The following is an 18,787-nucleotide window of genomic DNA, read 5'->3' on the forward strand; positions in this document are numbered from 1 at the left end:
TTTGGGTTTCTTTTCTGATAAAGCAATAATTCACCTATTTTAACCAAAGCATGGACATGAGTGTTTCCTTTGTCCTAAATAGCACACAGAGTGTTATTTTCTTTGCCGAAGTCCTATAGCTGTAAAGCCATTGGTAAGTGTAGGCTGCCACAAGGTTTTCACCTCTACAGAAACAGCCAGACCTACATTTCCTCCATAAAGACCACACAAGGTGGCGAAATTGCTGAAGAGTGAGGTGGAGGATGAAAAGGGTAAATTTCGTGCATGTAACTCCATTTCTGATGCTGAGTTGAAAAGTAACCTAACTGTACAGTTTTAAAGTAACCTAACCTTCTGTATGGCAGGGTGTGCTGAAGGATAACTTATTCATGTGCAGATTTCATTGCGCATATGTATATAAAGTCTCACACGCAATATATTCACCAACAGTATCAACAAAGTAACCTTCACTGTTAAATTATACATATTTTTAAGACAGAAAAATGCTATTTTATTTCATGAACTTTTGACCAAATATACAACCAATAAAAACATCTCTACTGGTTCCTTTATCAGCAAGGCTATGGACCAACTATTCCATCACAGGAGGCAAAGCCCACTCCCCAAGTATGAAACCATATGGTCTGAGAGTGGGGTAAAGCCATGTCCATGCAGACTCAGATTAAGGAAGATGAACATAAAACCAGAAAAATGAAAAATACATACAGCCAATTTGCTTAGATTGGTCAGCATTTCATTCTGATCTCCAAAGCCAGTTGTCTGGATTTTGCTCACAGCATCCTCTTTCTCAGTAAGCCATGCATCAAAAAGGCACTGGAATAAAATTGGAAAGAAAAAGCTTCAGTCAGACCTTTCTTATATATATATACAAAAATAAAATATATTATTATATTTTCTATAATGTGTTGAAGAACATTCCAATCTATAACTTATTAAAAAAAAAAAGCTATTCACCTGCTCCTCTGCAAAATGCTGCCATTTACGAAGAATATCTTGCAGAAGGACCCATCGTTCTTCTGTCCATCTGCAGATGGCTGCCCACCGTTTTCCAAAGTGCTGGAGAGAAAGAAACACAAAAGTGTGTTTAGCATTTATTTACATTTTTTTCCTTAACAAGGAAAGCTGCTTTCCCTATGGCATTACAAAATTTTTATGGAAATATTCTCCTTATTCACTTTTTTCTCAGGCATTTGCCCTAAAATATGTTGCATATCAAACTGAAATGAACTTTAGGCCCATTTGAAATAAAATAAAAATGAGGAGAACAGGGAATGCAATAGATCTAAACACTGAATATTTTAATACTAATCTACAGATAGTTTTCTAGCAAGTCTCTACTACTACACTTTGAAAAACTCAGTCTCTTTAAAAACTTTAAGATGCCCAAAACAGAAGTACTTAAAATGTAAACATGATGGGCAAAGATGTGGCCAAAGCAAAGACAAAAATTTGGCTTTTAAGTTGTATCATCAGTACAGTTGGTCAAAGCTCTTACCTCTTTTAAAATACTGCAGTTTAAAAAAACCCATGCTTATAAACTTCCACATCAGCACAAATCCCACTGAGGTTTCCCAGATATTTGTACCATTTACTACTATGCATGTATTTAAATTAAACAAAACACCAACAATCTTGTTCTCTTCTCCTTTACTTTAGCTGATGATAGAAAACTTTTATTGCACTGATGTATAGTGACTTAATTACCCCTGGACATCAAATATTATTCAGTTGCTCCCAAATTCTTAAGGATCCCTAATAACTTGATCTATTATATAATGCTATATATTTTGTATTTACATATTCCTCATAGAGATCATAATTTATTGTTAACAAAAATGCAGCAACCTTTTTTTTTTTCTCAATAATTTGACAAGATCTTTTATTTTAATAAAGTAAGCAAAATGACCAAATAACTGCACCGATAAAAGTGTTGATTCTGTGATCAACCTTAAACCTAGTTATATTGCTTTTCATAAGAAGCAATAACAACCATACACTGCTTGGTTAAGACACAAAGTTTCAAGTTCAAAATATCATGTTAGGACTGTAATTTATAAGGCAGTTACTATACTAAATCACATGGTGCTCAACTTTAACTCTCTATTCACATCAAACAGCAGCCTTTTACTGATGCCCACAAACTCAGACTGCTTCAAGTGTTCCTAACATCTGGGAAAACAAATTTTCAGAGAAATAGATTGAATCCACACTAACAAGTAAAATGCCCTCCTGTATTAAAAAAAAAAAAAAAAAAAAAAAAGCCTTTTCTTACAGCCCTAGCAAGAATTTTTAGAGAAATCTGCATGCAAAAGATTTTTTTATTTTTTCTTCTCAGAGGACACTGAAAGAATAGTTTATATGAATATCCAAAGCAGAAGGGGAAATATTTTAGTCTAAAAGGTCAAAGTAAGGAAGCACAAGGACAGAAGAAAATGAGTAAAACATAACTCTTGGGAACTCTGGAATAAAATCATGTTCTGCAAGCCTGCAACTAACAGAATTTGATAAATGTTTTTCTAATCAGGTATTATTATCTACTGTTTAAAATAATGACAAAAGGTGGGAAAATGTTTTTTTCCTATATCTAAAATCAATTCCTTACAAGTGAATATTTAACCCAATATTTAACCCACAGAATTTCTACCAAAAAACACCAAGTTTTGTGCGCAGTTCTCAAGTGCTCAGCATTTCATGCAGTTCTCAAGTGCTCAACGTTTCATCACACAGAATGGGAGAAACAAACAGGAGGAACTGGAAGCACTGGTCAAGTCCCACAGCTGCGATATTAATGAGACTTTGTGGAATGAGCCCCACGGTTGGAAATCTGTGATGGAGAACTCCAGGCGGCTCAGGATTCCACAGGGAATTAGCAGAAGTTTCTAGATCAATATGGGAGATTTCAACTTCCCAGGCATCAACCAGGAATACTTTTGTGATGAGCAGGTGTTGTAAATCCCTTTAGTCTGTAGGATGCAACTTCCTGTCGTAAGTGCTCAGTGAGTCAACTGAAATAGTCTATTCAGTCTTTAACATTCTTCACTTATTTTGATGTATTTTTACAAGAACAGCCCATATTTCATCTTCAATCAGTGGACAGTACCCTGAATTATATGAACATGTAATCATGGAAAAGACACTCTCAGTTCCTTTCCCCCAGCAGGAGAATAAGCCATCAAGTAGTATTTGATACACTCTATACAAATTTCTTTCTAGCACAGACCCTGACCCTTGAAGCCTGGGGAAGCCTCTAATTTGAGCTAGACCACAAGTGTCCTTAAGAGACCTGTTATCTGCTGGGTATAATTATGGAAAAAAGAAAATCTCCCTGCATTCATGGTTTCTGTATGTTATCCAGCCATTTCTCTGAGCTGAAGATAATTTCTCCTATTTTTCCTGTAGAAGCGAGTCAGAGCACAAAAACAGTTTTGCTACTAATGTGGTTTGATTTTGCAGCACTAAATATAGATTTGAGCCTTATTCCACAGCTGCCTTGGTAAATCTGAGTTTAATTGGGGTCTTGGAGTTTTAAGTCTAAATAGTGGGTTCTCAGTAGCAGCATAAACAGAGCCTCTCAATATGTCCCACATTGATATGGGAAGTAAGCAAAATAATGTAAAAGTAGTTTTAATATTCACACTCACCCAGTCTAGCTGTAGCCTCTCAAAGTATCTTAGAGGGACAGCTGTTTCTAAGAAAAGCCTGGAAATTGTGTTTAGTTTTAGTTTTCCAAGCAAGGGTAAATTTTCACTTAATAATTTATTTCAGGAGACATTTTTGGCTTCCATGCCATTAAATGACTCTTAAATAGATATGTTTTTCATAGGCCATAAAACTTAAGAACTTTACTGTTGAAAGAAATGAACTTTACTGTTTATTTAAAATCAGCATAGATTCTTGTCAACCTTCCTGAGACATGTCAAAAAGTTATTTTAGTCTTTAAAGAATCGTCTCATACAAACATTTGAAAAAAAATACACATTATATGCATAGATATTTATATGTATGAAAATATTTCAGGAATCACCACCTTGAAAAGAAATGCAAAACTGAATTGTACCTGCTTGGAAAATCCATCTTTGACTATTACATGCAAATAAATGCTCATTTTATTCCTAATCTGATCCCCACCAGCACCTCAGTGAGCCAGTCTTATTAAGCTCTTTTGTCTGATAGTTCATGCTCTTGTTTTGTTCTACTTTTAGAAGTCAGACTGACAGATACATAATCAAGCTTGGAACTTTTCTCCATTGTGCTCTTTGTGAAATGCTCTAATGGTTGTGCCTGTCAACACATTTTATCTCCTGTGCTTATATTCAGACTGCAAGTGATAGGGAAAAAAAAATTTCCAAACAGTTCCTGTACACAAAAAAGAGGTGCAACATTTCACTAGGAGAGCAGGTGGACTGTGGCAACTCCTTTCTCCTGGGCATTCAAGTGTAAAAATTTCCACACCTCCCTATCACTCTAAACCCTGTAGCTTTACGTCTGTACCTGGGTTTTATTAACATCTCTAATACTTCTACATATTCTTTGACTTACAGAGCAATTGAATTATGTTTTCTCTCACATTCTTCTGTAAGAAATTATGAATAAAGGACATAATAAAAGAGAAAATGTTCTGTTCCACAGCTTCCCATGCTCTGCTCAGACAGCCTGTACTGCAGGGTGAGGGGACTCAGGAATTGCCTTTCTTGCATCTTTCAAGGAATGTACTTTTTCCAAGACAGTAAAAATTGGTGTTTTCTGCACTAGTACAGTTACAAATTGTATATTTCCACAGTGTTTAATTTACATTAATTTTTCATTATGTTTCTTTGAGGTATTGCACTATTGTCTGAGTTCTTTTTCATGCTTTATTCCAATATGGATCAGCCACAGATGTTGCACAGGATACTAATGGTACCTTTCCAATGATTGTAATAATATGGGACGAAGCTGTGTCATCTAACATTCCTTTATTCTTCTTTCTGAAGATGCAAAATTAGATTTTCTAACAATCCACCAACCATTCATTTGTTTTTCACAATATTAAAAACTAATTTCTACATCTTCTTGTTCATGAAGTGCCATAGTTATCAAATACTGTTAATTATTTTCTCTGAAGAGAGAAAAAAATAGAAGTTCTATTTAAGACATATTACAAGTTTAGTTTTGCTTCAGGAGCCATGTTCTTGCTAGGCATCTTCTTTATTACACTGAACAGTTCCATGCAGCTGGCTGGCAAGATATTCTGAAAGATTAAGATTATTTTGGGCAGGTGCACCACAGCTCTGAAACTTAAAATGAAGTCAAAAGGAATTAATAATTATGGATCAGTAGAGGCTGTATTGTTATCTTGGCTGGTTGTGCTCCTTGAGTGACTATCTAGCTGCAGTAGAGAAAACTCAGAATTACATTTGAAGTGGCAGGGCTCAGCATCTTAGTAAAACCTACTCTAAATTCTAATTACTGATTCACTGGTATTGGTACCCAAATTAGCCACATTCAAGACAGCATACAGGTATCTGCTACAGCTATACCTGCTGGAATGTAGATAGCTTCTCAAGAGAAACCTTGGGTGTTAATGATTTAGAACCTACAAACTCTTATTTGCCTAGTTAATAAAGCAAAATTAAGAAAAACAGTTTCTCCTTTCTGAAAGGGGAAACTAGAAAGAATCTTGATTATAATATTGCAATTCCTCTTGAGCTGTGTCCCTGGAGAGCTGACCACCAACACAAGAGAGCCCTCCTTCAATGTATCTCAACATTAACTACTGACTTTCGTTTATCTAATTGCATTCAGAAGTAAGAGCATGGGAATATAAATAACACAGCAATAGCAATATTTTAAAGGCACAATTGAAATAGTGAATTGTTTCTATGATCAAGTTAATATTTGAAAAACCTTTAGAATATCTTGGCTGCTAGCCCTATCACAAATGTATCTCCAATGTGTCATTCTTTTAAAGATACTCAAGTGATTGTATTTAGAAAATGCAATTAAGTTATACTTCCCTTCGTTTCCTAAGAAACATGGCCATGAGAAAATAATGGGAAATAAATTATTACTTTCCCCTCAAAAGTGCTTTAGAAAAATACATAATAATCTTAATATTTCTTGATAACTATTATTTGTCTACAAATTATGATCCTGTAGATCATGAACACATTTACTATCTGGTTTTGCTTTTTAAAATTTTCTTTTTTAATTTTTTGGGACAATCACTGCCATAGAGTCATTACCTGAAGTTGCTCTTCCAGTGCAGCAGTAGCTCTGTCACCACTGTTTTCATCTACCACCACTACCATATGAGTTAGGGAATTCACTTTTACTTGTTCCTGCTCCAGATCTTCTTGAAATGCCTATAATGAAAGGATATGTGTTAGAAAATGTATTCCAAAGTAAAAAAAAAACCACAAAAAACAACAAAAAAAGAAACAAAAAAACCCAAAAAACCAACAAAACAAAAAAACCCCCAAAAAAACCAAAAAACAAAAAACAAAAAACAAAAAACAAACCAAACAAAAAAAGCGTACCATTGACTGGTTAACTTGCGTAAATGACTATGAGAACTCCAGAGCTTAAAGTTACTCACAAGTCCTGACTCATATACAATATTCCAGACTGAAAATTTTGCTTGAGAAATAATTTGTTGAGTTTATTTAGCTGATTTACAGATAGTCACTTAATATGTATACATACCAATAGCCAGCAGATTTAAATAGCCACTGAATTAAATTCTGTATTTCATAAGAATGCAGGAAAATATTTTTTTTCAATAATGTAATAATATTAAAAATCACATAGATTTCATTAAACAAGCACATGCTAACTTCAGTTTGGAACCCTACAACATTACTTACGTAGGAGAAAACTGCTCAGGAGGTGACCCACCCTTTGGAAACTCATGCAGCACCCTACTTACACTCACTGCAGAAACCAGTAAACTAAACTAGAAACAAAAGGATTTCGTGATTTCTCCACACCTGATGAAAAAATTGCTTGCCCTTTTGTTTTTTTGCCCCTCACTCGCCATAAAAGATGGAATCCTTCATTTGCTATACTTAACAAAATCAAAACCAGCCCAGCTCTGGAATCAGAGAACTGAGCTGCCAGACCTATTTTCTTCTTCCCTTGCTCTGGTGCAGCAAGAGGACAGAGAACAAAAATGGAAGGAGTTAAAGTAGTGTTGGTTATGAAAATTAAAACCACAGAGAAGACCTCATACCACTCCCCTAAAAAAACCCAAAATCCCAAGGTATCCAGGACTCCATCTTGCTTGTCACACTTTTTACGTGTCTCTAACTTGCTTCAAATCAAAAAAATAATTAGGGAAACCAAAGTCCTGGATTATGTTCTCAGTACTTCAGTTGAGTGTCTTCTAGGGACTAATGCATATATAGTGGGATGGTTACAGCCTGAAAAATAGCATGGCCTTGTCACAAAGAAAAACCTTGGCTGTGTTACCTACTATGCTGAATTTCACAATGTTTTGATTTTCTGCTGCTTTTTCAAGTGGAGTAACTCACTCATGTATGAAGTCCTTGCTGAACATAAGTTCATGCACTCTAAAACTCTTTCTCATAAGACATATTACTTTTATATAAAAATTTAAAAAAATTAAAAACCAAAACAATGTGGTTATAAGCAATAGGAAAGGAATTCAAAGAAAATTTTGTTTTTAGGGCATAAATATCTTACCACCCATTTCAGAGTTAATTTCTTTCATGGGCATATTGAAACAATATATAAGAATCCTCCTTTTTCTGACTTTCATGCTTGTGAGTACCATTTGCTTCAGAGAGCTAGACTATAAAATAATTCTCAAGGACTGTGAAGTATACTAAATTGTTAGAGTCATCCCTGGAATTTAGACTTCTCAATGTTTTATGATGCAGCTCTTGAGAGGGAAGAGGAGGCAGAGCAGTCAGGGATTAGCGTGTATAATAGAGCTCACTTTCCCCCACATTTAACCCCCTCTATAAGCCATACAAAACAAATTCATTGCTCCCCAAGTCTACAGCCATGGACAAGGTGACTTTCATTTCATTATTAGCTGGAATCTGACAGATGGCATCCCAGAACAAAACCAGAGTTAGCAGGAGTGGATGGCACTTTGGAGGTGGGAGTCTCACACACATTGTGAAAGACTTGAGAAGTCAAGGAACAGATGAACCAGAAAGTTGACTCATTATCTAATCCTCAGGCAGATTCAATTTACTCTGAAGTAAAAAACTGTTCCTTATAACCCAAGTGTCTATTTTTACTATGAAATTCATTGGTGAGAATTGTTTGTTTACAGGATCTTGTTGGAACAGGAATTTATGATAGACACTTTCAAGACAGAAGCACACTCTGTTCAAATAATTTAAATGGTAATTTCTAACAAGTTGCCCTGAGCTTATTAGAGAAATACCAAATTTTCAGGGACTTAAAATGTAAAATGGACATAGATGTTGATGAATAAAGATAGAAACGAGAGAAACTCATAAAACACTACAAGTCCTTTAACTCCTATCTATCAGATAACAATTTACACAACTCAAACATAATCTAGTTCAAAATTAATAAAAATGCCTACCAAAGTCATCCAAATACCCAAAGACAAATCCTTCTTGACATTTGGATGCTGAATAATTATCTCATTTTACCTTTGAAAATTTGAAGTAGTAAAAATCCCGGCACTAAAAAAGGCTTAGATGTTTTTAGAAACTTAAGGAAACTATAAAAATCTACCAACTATATATGGTACAATAATAATAAATAATAATATATATGGTATAATAATAAATAATAACTGGAATAAAAAAGCCAGTGTAATTAAAAGCACAATTTTTCCATTTATTATAGTATTTCCAATACCTTATTCTGCCTGTACAGCTCAATAGTCCTTAGATTTTTACTGAAAAGTAGCTTGCCTCCTTTACAAAAGGATAGGGAAGGGATGATTGTAACAGGAGACAAAATACTTAAAACGCTACTGAAAAAAAAATTTGAAAAGAATACTGAAATGTTTAGCTAGTCTTCCAAAATATATTGACTATGCCAGATTTCTTACCAGAACTCTTTACATTCTTAATGATATAAAATTTTCTTCTTCACCACTTCACTACATAAAATTTTCAGTACTATCAAGATAATAACCTCACATATTTTGGACCTAAGCAGCGTGCTGGAAAGAATATTGTGTTCTTTCTCTGGTCTGATTGTTGGCTGCCATACCCAATACATATTAGTGGGGTATTTTGGTTTCTTTTTGATTTTTTTTAATATGTTCCATCAGAGAAACTGAAGCGTCAGTCACAAGAACTCGAGACCAATATTTTGCAACATCATTTTAAAATACATAGAATAAAGAAATCTGATGTATGGAAATCATAACTCAAAAGGGGATACATAACATAAAATAAATGAGTGAAAAATACCTACTAATGAACAGGTAAAGAGAGGAAGGCAAAATTATAAGGGTAAAGAGAAGACAGAGGCAAGATGATAACAACCCAAACCTAACATGTTTGCTGCTCTGTTTCATTTGAAATGATGATTGCTTTTTTTATTTCAAACTTTTGTTTCCTCTTATGAATTTACAAGACATTGTTTTCTGATTCAACCCGACTCATGTGAGACTAAGAGAAAATATGAATGGTTTGGGGTTTTGCTTTTTTATTTGATTGCTTAATAATGAAGCAATAAATGTACTATTAAAAGTCCATTGTTTTAACTCTTGCTACAGGAGGTAGCTTTGCCGTATGCAAAATACAATAAAACCATATGACACTTTCTCTCAATAACTGAAGGAATGGAAAACCCTGTTCTTACTTCTGAATAACACAAGGGATAGATGAATACAAATGTAATTAAAATTAAATCCAAACCATTTTATTTCCAGTATTTCTTGCTAAATTCCCTTTTGCACATGAAACAGATTTGAAAAGTAATACACATAAATAAATAATGTTCACTAACTCAACACACCACAGTGAAGAACAAGCATGTGGAAAAGAGATTTCTGCATGTCTTCACTCAGAATCTTCAAATACAAGCTAATTACCTATTTTTCTCAGTATCAGAAAGAAGCAGCATGAAGAGATTGCAAAAATAAAGGTATTGCATTTTATGTTAGTATTCAAGCATAAAATGCATAGAAATAGGAGTAAAGTTATTCAAGTCTTAGTACTGATGTATTCAAAATCTTTCAGGTTCCTTTCTCCAATTACCATTTCATAATTTTCTTTCTGTCTTTTTTGAAAGGAAAATTTAATATCAGAAAATGTCCTTAGCTAGCAAACCCACATACTGAAATGCATTATCTCCTCACAGGGCAAGCACAGACAGCACCAGCAGCAGCAGGAGCTGCAGAATTTGTATTCTTCTTCAGTAGCACTCCTTAATCAGAATGCAAAGAAATCATCTTTAACACACAAGTGCATCATGATGTCTTTTGCAGCTTTTGACCTATTTTTAAAAGAACTGTAAAAGCTGATTCCAGTTTGAATTGTTTTTCAGGATGATCTGCCCTCTAAAACCTGGGATAGCACTGACACAGGCCAAGAAGCATCAGGTGTTAAAATCTCTCAAGATACCATGGCAAGAAACTGCTTTGAGACATTGATGTAGAGACATTAAAAGGTCATCATATTAAATCTGCACCACCTCACAAATCACCTCTGTTCTCTATATTTTTCTGTGTTTCCTTATCATCGCCATGTGCTGTAGACACATATATAAATTTATTTTTAAATTTAAATTAATATAAAGCAAGGCATTCTAATCCAGTAAATTTATTCAAACTACTACAAAAAATGCCCTCTCTCTCATTTTAGTTCTTAATTCTTCCAATTAAAAATTACCCTTACGTAATGTGGGATAAATTGGCCAAATTCCATCTTATTGAATTCCATCTATTCCTGAGTTTGGTTGGTTGCTTTTTTTATTGTTTCAATACATTACCAAAAATTATTTTCTACTCCTAGAAAGTAGTGCATTTTACAGTGCATAGTATGTATTCACTGCAAATATATATTCAGGATCTCTGGAGTCCTAACAATGTTATGTGGTCTGACAACTGCATCATTGCTGCTACAACACGTAAGAGAAAACAAACAAGAAGAATACACAAGCATTAAAAAATCTGATATATTTTCATTCTAATGTAATGAAAAGATGTTACAGTTGCCTTGAATATTCTAGTATATTGCTTATACATAAAAAGAAAGCAATATTCTTTTATATCAGAATAAAACTCACAGTTGTGATAAAGTCTACAAAAGCTTGTTAACTGTACAGAATAATAAATATTAAACCAAGATCTCATATTATTTTGCTATGCTCTAATGACAGGAGTAGAGATTTTAAAATGTCAAACACCCAATTTGGTTTTTATGCCTTTGGAAGCCCATCACAGCATACCTTATGCTCTTCTATTTGGCGCTTTAAGTCCTCTAGATCTGGACCTAAGGGCTCCAAATCAGTTTTCTTTGTCCTTTCCTCTGTTTTTGTCAGCCATTCAGCTAGCTGGGCTAGCTGCTGATTCTGCAGATCCATTAGGACTTTGTGTAAACTGTAAAACAAATAAAAAATAATTTAAATTTATAAATTAAGAAAACAACAAGCGGAAACATCTGCCCCATATACTAACAGATTTTCACAAGGTTACATTTGAAGGCAGAATAGAAATATATGCTTTTGAATAGATGCTTTGTTTGAGGGGGAACAGGCTCCCCAGGGCAGTGATTCCAGCCCCAGCCTGAGAGAGCTGCAGAAGTGTTTGGGGAATTCTCTCAGGCACTGGGGGTGACTGTTGGGGTGTCTGTGCAGGGCCACGAGTTGGACTTGATGATCCCGATGGGTCCCTTCCAACACAGCAAATTCTATAGAGGAGGTAATTGAAACTTTTTGGAAATAGTTCTGATTTAGACAAACTGTTTTGAAGCTTTTTCTTTAGGAACTGATTACATCATATAATATTCTATCTGTTAAAGCTTTGTATTCCAGTTGCATTTCTATTAGATTTGGAGTTCAAAATTTCTACACTCTCTTTTTTTAAAGCTTGTTTTGCCCACTACAAGTATTTTGAAAACTGCTCAAACAACTGATCTTACCAGGCTTCCTCTAATTTTAGGATATTAAATAGAAAAAATATTATATTTTCAGTTATTCAATGGAAAATACTCTGAAATTTTACCAGGAAATACTTCAGTTTTGCCTAATCAAATTGCATATATAGATCCAAAATGATCCGGCCAAAAATCCATGACAAATTTCCACTTCGACTTTCCTCTTCAGAAATTCTCGAAACTCTCCTAAACAAAACCTTCATCAACAGCATTTTTGGATTTCAGATTTGTATTTTTCTATCTTTTTTTTTTTTTTTTTTTTTTAAACCGGAAATTATATTTTAAAGATTTATTAAAACCACCAGAGGACTCATATAGTATTGTTTCCATCCTAATCTCTCTATTAATTACAGATAGAGTACAGAAGGATGATACCCTGTTTCACTAAAGCCCATGGTTTACAAGGGATTAGGGATCTTAGATCTCAGTCCTTCACTTTCAACTGTGCATTTTATTGTCTTGATGTTCTAAACTAAGCTATTATAAAGTACACTGCTTCATCCTGGAGATATTCCTCTTAGCATTAAATTAAATAAACTCTACAGAAAACCTGTTACAGTAAACTGAATTTAAGAAAAGGAAAATATGATGAAACAAATACTATACATAACATTGACATTATTCTGAAGTAAGGAGAATAAACTTAAAAATTAAGTAATCACAAAACATAATTACAGTTCATTCCTAAAGCAAAAGAATGCTTCTTTTTTCTTACCATTCACCAGGTATTTCCTTGCTTTCAAAATACTTTTATAAACATCTGATATGAGGGTTTAATATCTATTGATATACCTTAGGAGATTATAAAAACCTTTGTTTATAGTATGGCCTGAATAAGTTTCAAATTAAAAATAAATGAATTGAATGTGTTTTAAAAGTTGTTGAACTCCCCATAAATGAGTAAATTGCATTGTTTTTCTCTACAGTGACATATTTATCACTGAGATGCTTTACTATAGAGAATACTGTTTGGGAAAGGCCAGGAGGAAGAAATAAAAAAATAAAAAGACAGTTTTCCTTCAGCACAGCTACCGCACTGGTTATTCAAAGACTCAAATACTTTCAGTACATAGTGAATACATGAGAAATTCAATCTGGGCTGCTTTTACACAAAAGCATTTTTATGTTCCAAACTTCCTTTGACATTCTGACCTCCTAAATCACTTTTTATAGGACCGTTTCATTTTTTATAGCATATTTATCAGTATATCTTCCTCCTGTCCTTGTTTATAACTTGCTTTTGTTTTCCTTGTGCTGTAAAGTGTGGTACCCTTTTTCACAATTCCTATTACCATTACAGAGGTCAGACAGTCTTGCTGTTCTCATCTTCACAAAAACCATCCCTGGTTGGTTAAAAGTGTCACTTTTGCCTTAGGGACAAGATTACAGCAATCTGCTCAGAAGATTGTGCTTTAAATTGAAGTAGAAGATGGATACTGAGAGTTTAAATTATTTACAATAACCCAAAAATATATTCTATTGTGATAAGAAAACTTTTTATACTCATCCAGCCAGTTTCTTGAAACACAGTGGTTTGACCAAAAGGCCAGAATTCACTATATCTAGGTATATCACTCCTGAGAAATTTTCTCTTGCCCTATCCCAAATATCATTGAATTTATCACAGATTTCTTTTTTTTTATAGAAAATTAAATAGTAATGCAGCACTCTCTGTGAAGCCCTTATTATTTTATGTCTTCTACTGAACTCATTTTACCCAAACATAACCTGCTTTAGAAATCACTAGGCCACTCAATTCCCCAAGAAATGACCTACAGCTGCAGCTGGGAGATGGGTTTAACAACTGGTGTTAAAGGACATTTCAAGTAGAAAAAGTACCACTCAAAGACATAACGAGATGGCCAATAAAGTATGGCCAATAAAAACTCCCTACATAAAGAATCATAGATTTTTTTTCTGTCCAAAAATATATGAGAATTAGAACAAGTTAGGTTGAAACATCTGAAACCCAGAAACAATTTTATAGTCAAAGGGAGACAGAATAAAGGAAACATTCTCAGTACTCAGCAGCAAGCTGAAAAGAAAACAATTGTTTGGAATTGCTAAGAATATATGGGAAGAAAGAGAGTTATGTCATGCAATTGTTAAAAATCACAGTTCACTTTTTAATACAATAGGCAAACCATCAACTCCAAAAGGCAAGGTAGAACTGGAAAAAGCACAAAGAGGAGCAAGATGAATAACTGAATATGTTCAAGATATATTTATGAAGAAAGTAAGAAAATATAAATTTTATCCCTGTATCCCATAAACCAAATTACTCCCCTGTGGCATAATCACAAGCTCTTACATTTATGGAATTTCTTATCCCAGATGGCACTACATAAATCAAAATATCAAAATCAGATAAAGTAATAATAAAAATTTCCGAATATTATTGTGAATATTTAATAGACTATTTCTCTACTTCTACTTGTAACTCAACTTTAAACTATAGGCCTTGTACTTTTTAAAATAGTGTAATTTGCACTCCAATAAAAGTGAGGTAGGTGATGCAAACTGTGGCTAAAGTGTTATCTGTGTCCAAGTTGTTGGCATCTTCTGCTTTATGTGGCTTCCAGGCTACAAACAACATGCAAGGCTCAAAATCACTGCACATCAAATTTCAGGTTAAAACAGATACAAGATGGAGTTTTGTTTACAGTGAAGGAAAATCTCAACTGTTAGTCAAGTTCAGGATTGTTTCAGTCAAAATTAATTACTTAATTATTATATAACACCTAACATATTACTTACTTGCTTTGTTTTTCCATACTTGCTACCCTGAGACTTTCCCAACGAGAATTAAGTAGATTCATCTGTTCTTGGATTTCATTCTCTTCTTCATCTGAAAGTTTTCCAGTTGATAGAAGTTGACTTCCGACTTGCAAAACATTACCAACACGTCCTTGGTGAGCTGTTAACTCCATCATAAACCCCTGACAATTAAAAAAATTAAAAATAAAAAAAAAAAATCCAGTTTTGAGTCGCATTCTTTGAAATGAAAGAACACTATCACATCATTTTGCGAACGTGATTTTCAGCCTTGGTTTCAATCTTTTCAAACCCTCACCAAAACTTGTAACATAAACTGGAAATAAACACTTCCATTTTCTTCAAAGGGCAAAAAGCTGTTTAGTCTGGAGAAGGGGAGGCTGCAGGGTGACCTTACCGATCTCTGCCACTACCTGGAAGAAGGTTGCAAAGAGTGGGTATAGTAACAAATGATGGAATGAGAGGAAATGGCCTCAAATTGTAACAGAGGATGTTTAGATTGGATTTTAGGAAAAAAAAAAACGTCTCCACTGAATGTTCTCAAACATTGGAATGGGCTTCCAGGGAAGCAGTTGGGTCATCATCCTTAGATGTGCAGATGCAGCATTTATTAGGAGCATTTTGGGGTGGATTTGGCAATATTAGGTTAATGGTTGGACTTGAGGATCTTAAGGGTCTTTTCCAACTTAAACAATTTTATGACTCTAGGGCAGAGTCTCCAGTTTACATTCTCCAAATCAAAATTAATAAAAACAAGACAAATCCCCCCCCTAAAAAATCAAAGAGAATAGAATAAAATAAATAAATTTCAAAATATTAGTATAAACATATACCTCATGGGTGTGAAACTGTTCTTTAACAACTTCTACATCATTGGATATATCTCCTTGTGCTTGTAATGCATCTTCAGCAGAGAGAAGCCACGTGAGCACTTCTTCTAAAGCAGTTTGGTAGTTTTCAAGATCTCCAGCCCCCATCCGCACGGTGCTAAATTTCTTTTCTTCAACACTTGCTAACACCTGATCAAAACCAAAATTGTAAGAGCAAAGAAAATGGCACCTGCTTAGACAGTTCTACAGAGGAATAAATGGAAAACAATGTATTATTAAAAAAAAAAAAAAAAAAAACAGATGGTCAATACATGGACGTACTTTGCAATACAAAATCAGTTAACTGACCAAGATCAGTTAAGATTTAGGGAAATAAAAAAATCTTATATTTTAATTAGATATTTCACACTGTTATTCAAAATCCCTATCAAGTGTTCTGAATAGTGAATAATGAGAATAATATTTACCACATATTTAGAGAGATATTTACCACAGAAGCTCATAAAATTATATACGCAAAAAAAGTAGCAAGTTACGTTCTGACTTTGCAGAAAATCTATGAAAAACATGACATTTAAAAATCTGAACCAACAAACCTTTACACTACATGCAATGCTAGGCTTGAGCAATCCACAGACACATATTTTGTGAAAACTGTTCTAGGAAGCTGGAAAAGCTCAAAAACTCATGCGAAATCATAACTTTTTAAAATCAAGCAGAAGTGTATTACTGTTGATTTCTCTTTTCTGCGAAGGCCAATCTTATAATTATTTTTTAGAAGCCAAATCTCTTTTGAGAACAGAAATTTCTGGTCTACTGCATAAAGTCAAGAGAAATCAACAAGTACTCATTGATTAGTGTAACAGTAGAAAACAAGGACAGAAGAGAAGAAAAAAATGTATTTGCTACAGAAGATACCATCCCATATGTTTTTCAAAAAGTTCTGAACAAGTTTAGCTAGTTTGTCAGGAATTTAATTTAAAAACAATCTATACATATAAATAAGGTTATGCTTCCATAAAAAAAACAAACAAACAAACAAAAAAAAAAAAACAAAAAAAAAACCCAAAAAAAACAAGGCACTTAATGTTTTTATACTTGGCAAGAATTGTTCCTACAGACAAATTTGTGCCAATAAAATGCTTAAAGCAGCTAATAAAGCCTTTCATTGCAGTTTAGAACTGAAAGTAAAGTTTATCATTAGAACCACAAGCAAGAACACAGCAGGCTCTGAGTTGGAAGGGACCCAGAGGATCATCAAGCCCAATTCTTACATGAATGGCCCATATGGGATTAGAGCTCAACCAAGTGAGCTGACTTCAGGGAGTGCAATGCTTGGAATGTAATAATTAAAAATTAAATTTCCAATCTTTACAACAACAGCTTCATTTAGGAATGCATAGATCTAATAATCACATGAAATTTATGCAGATCCCTAAATATGTGATAGGCTAGGTAAAAGTCATGACTATCACCGCTTGTGTGAGAAACACAACAGTCAGTAACTGAATCCTCATCAGGAAAAGCAGACTTGGAAATCTGATGAACTTTATAGAGTGGGTTGTTTTTGGGGTTTTTTTGTTTTGTTTTCTTTTTTTTTTTTTGGTTAAAAGGAAGTACTATATTAAAGAAATATAAATAATGAAGCAGAGAAAACGGTCACCATTTATCCCTTCAGCACAAATTAATTATTTACCTGTGTAATTCTAGATTTCAAACAATATACAATACAATAAGAAATTGCACCCAACCACATCGCATTTCTGCAGCAAGATATATTTTTCTCCACTGTGGAAAGGGATAACTTGATCAGTGCTTTTCACAGGTAGTAGTTTTTTTTTCTTTCCATAGCAATGCTTCATGGTATATATTCATATCTATTACAGTGTAAAAAAATGCTTTAACAGTTGACTGAGGTTAGGGATATCATTTTAGTATAGATCTGTGATGATCTATGTTGTCTGAATTTGTTTGAAAATTCTTAATCTGAAAATCCTTCTTTCTCTAGATCAGACAACCAATTGTCTCTCATGTGTCAAGTGTTTAACTAAGGACCCCCAACAACACTTTGTCTGAGGAACAGCTACTAAGTATAATTTTTCCTAATGATCAGCACTTTCTCTGCTTTCTCTCATGCTAACAAAAATATTATACAGAAGAGCACTGAAAAATCTTGGAATCATGACCTATGAAAAAAATGGTGCCTAGACTAAATTACTAAATTCAGATCTGTTGTAACATCTCAAAGAAGTATAAAAACCAAAAGATTCTTATAAAAATAGAAACGAAAAGAGTTTCTAGACAGGTATTTCAAATTGTGTTCTCAATCAAAAAAAAAAAAAAAAGAAAAAAAAGGGGAAAAAAGGGAAACAAAGGCTATTTTCTGTCATAACAGAAACAGAAAAAGACTAAGAGAAAAATACATAAGTATAGAATTCTAAAACTGTAACACTGTAAAATGTCTTCAAGGATAAAACACACTCCTTGGAGGCAACTGCTGTTTTTTGACTTGTCAAAAAAGACATATAAACATTGTTATATCTCATATCTACTCCTTCTGTCAGTGTTCTTTTCTCTCCAAAAGATAACTGGCCATCCTTGCTTATCTTGCATATTGAATGAAAACCAGGTATCAGATCAGTGGAATTAGCTGTAAATGGAACATGAAACACTTAGAAGGGGGCAACTACTGACCTAACACTTATGGCATAATCTTTGTATTAAAAACCAAAACCAAAGTAGCATTTCAAAGATCATTATACCCATTATTCACCCCTTAATAAATCCCAAATTTAAGTGTGCAGATCCTACAGTACTAAGAATATTTCTAAAATGAAATAATCCACATAAGACAAACAAAAATTGAAACCTCTGATACTTATAATTCACATTGGTAGGCAACCAAACAGCACAACCTGTGAGTGTTCTTGTTTATGAATTTATATGAAATCTCTTTGAAATTCCTAAGAAAGTAAGGAAAAATAGAATTTTAAGGTGTTGCATATACTACATGGATTGAACAGTTATTAATATGGATATCTAAGTTGTGATGGCTGTTTCTAACCATATTTTTTAAGAGAATAA

General features: G+C 33.7%; 1 protein-coding gene across 1 annotated transcript in view; it reads right to left on the reverse strand.

Annotated features, from left to right (window-relative positions):
* Positions 1-18,787, reverse strand: part of DMD (dystrophin) — a 1,043,539-nt gene that overhangs the window by 689,832 nt on the left and 334,920 nt on the right. The window contains 6 exon segments of the mRNA XM_058043463.1: positions 706-813; positions 955-1,056; positions 6,225-6,344; positions 11,392-11,542; positions 14,856-15,037; positions 15,707-15,892. Coding sequence (XP_057899446.1) covers positions 706-813; positions 955-1,056; positions 6,225-6,344; positions 11,392-11,542; positions 14,856-15,037; positions 15,707-15,892 — 849 coding nt within the window.

This window comes from Melospiza georgiana, chromosome 2 (genome assembly GCF_028018845.1).
Source record: "Melospiza georgiana isolate bMelGeo1 chromosome 2, bMelGeo1.pri, whole genome shotgun sequence".
Lineage (NCBI taxonomy): Eukaryota > Metazoa > Chordata > Aves > Passeriformes > Passerellidae > Melospiza > Melospiza georgiana.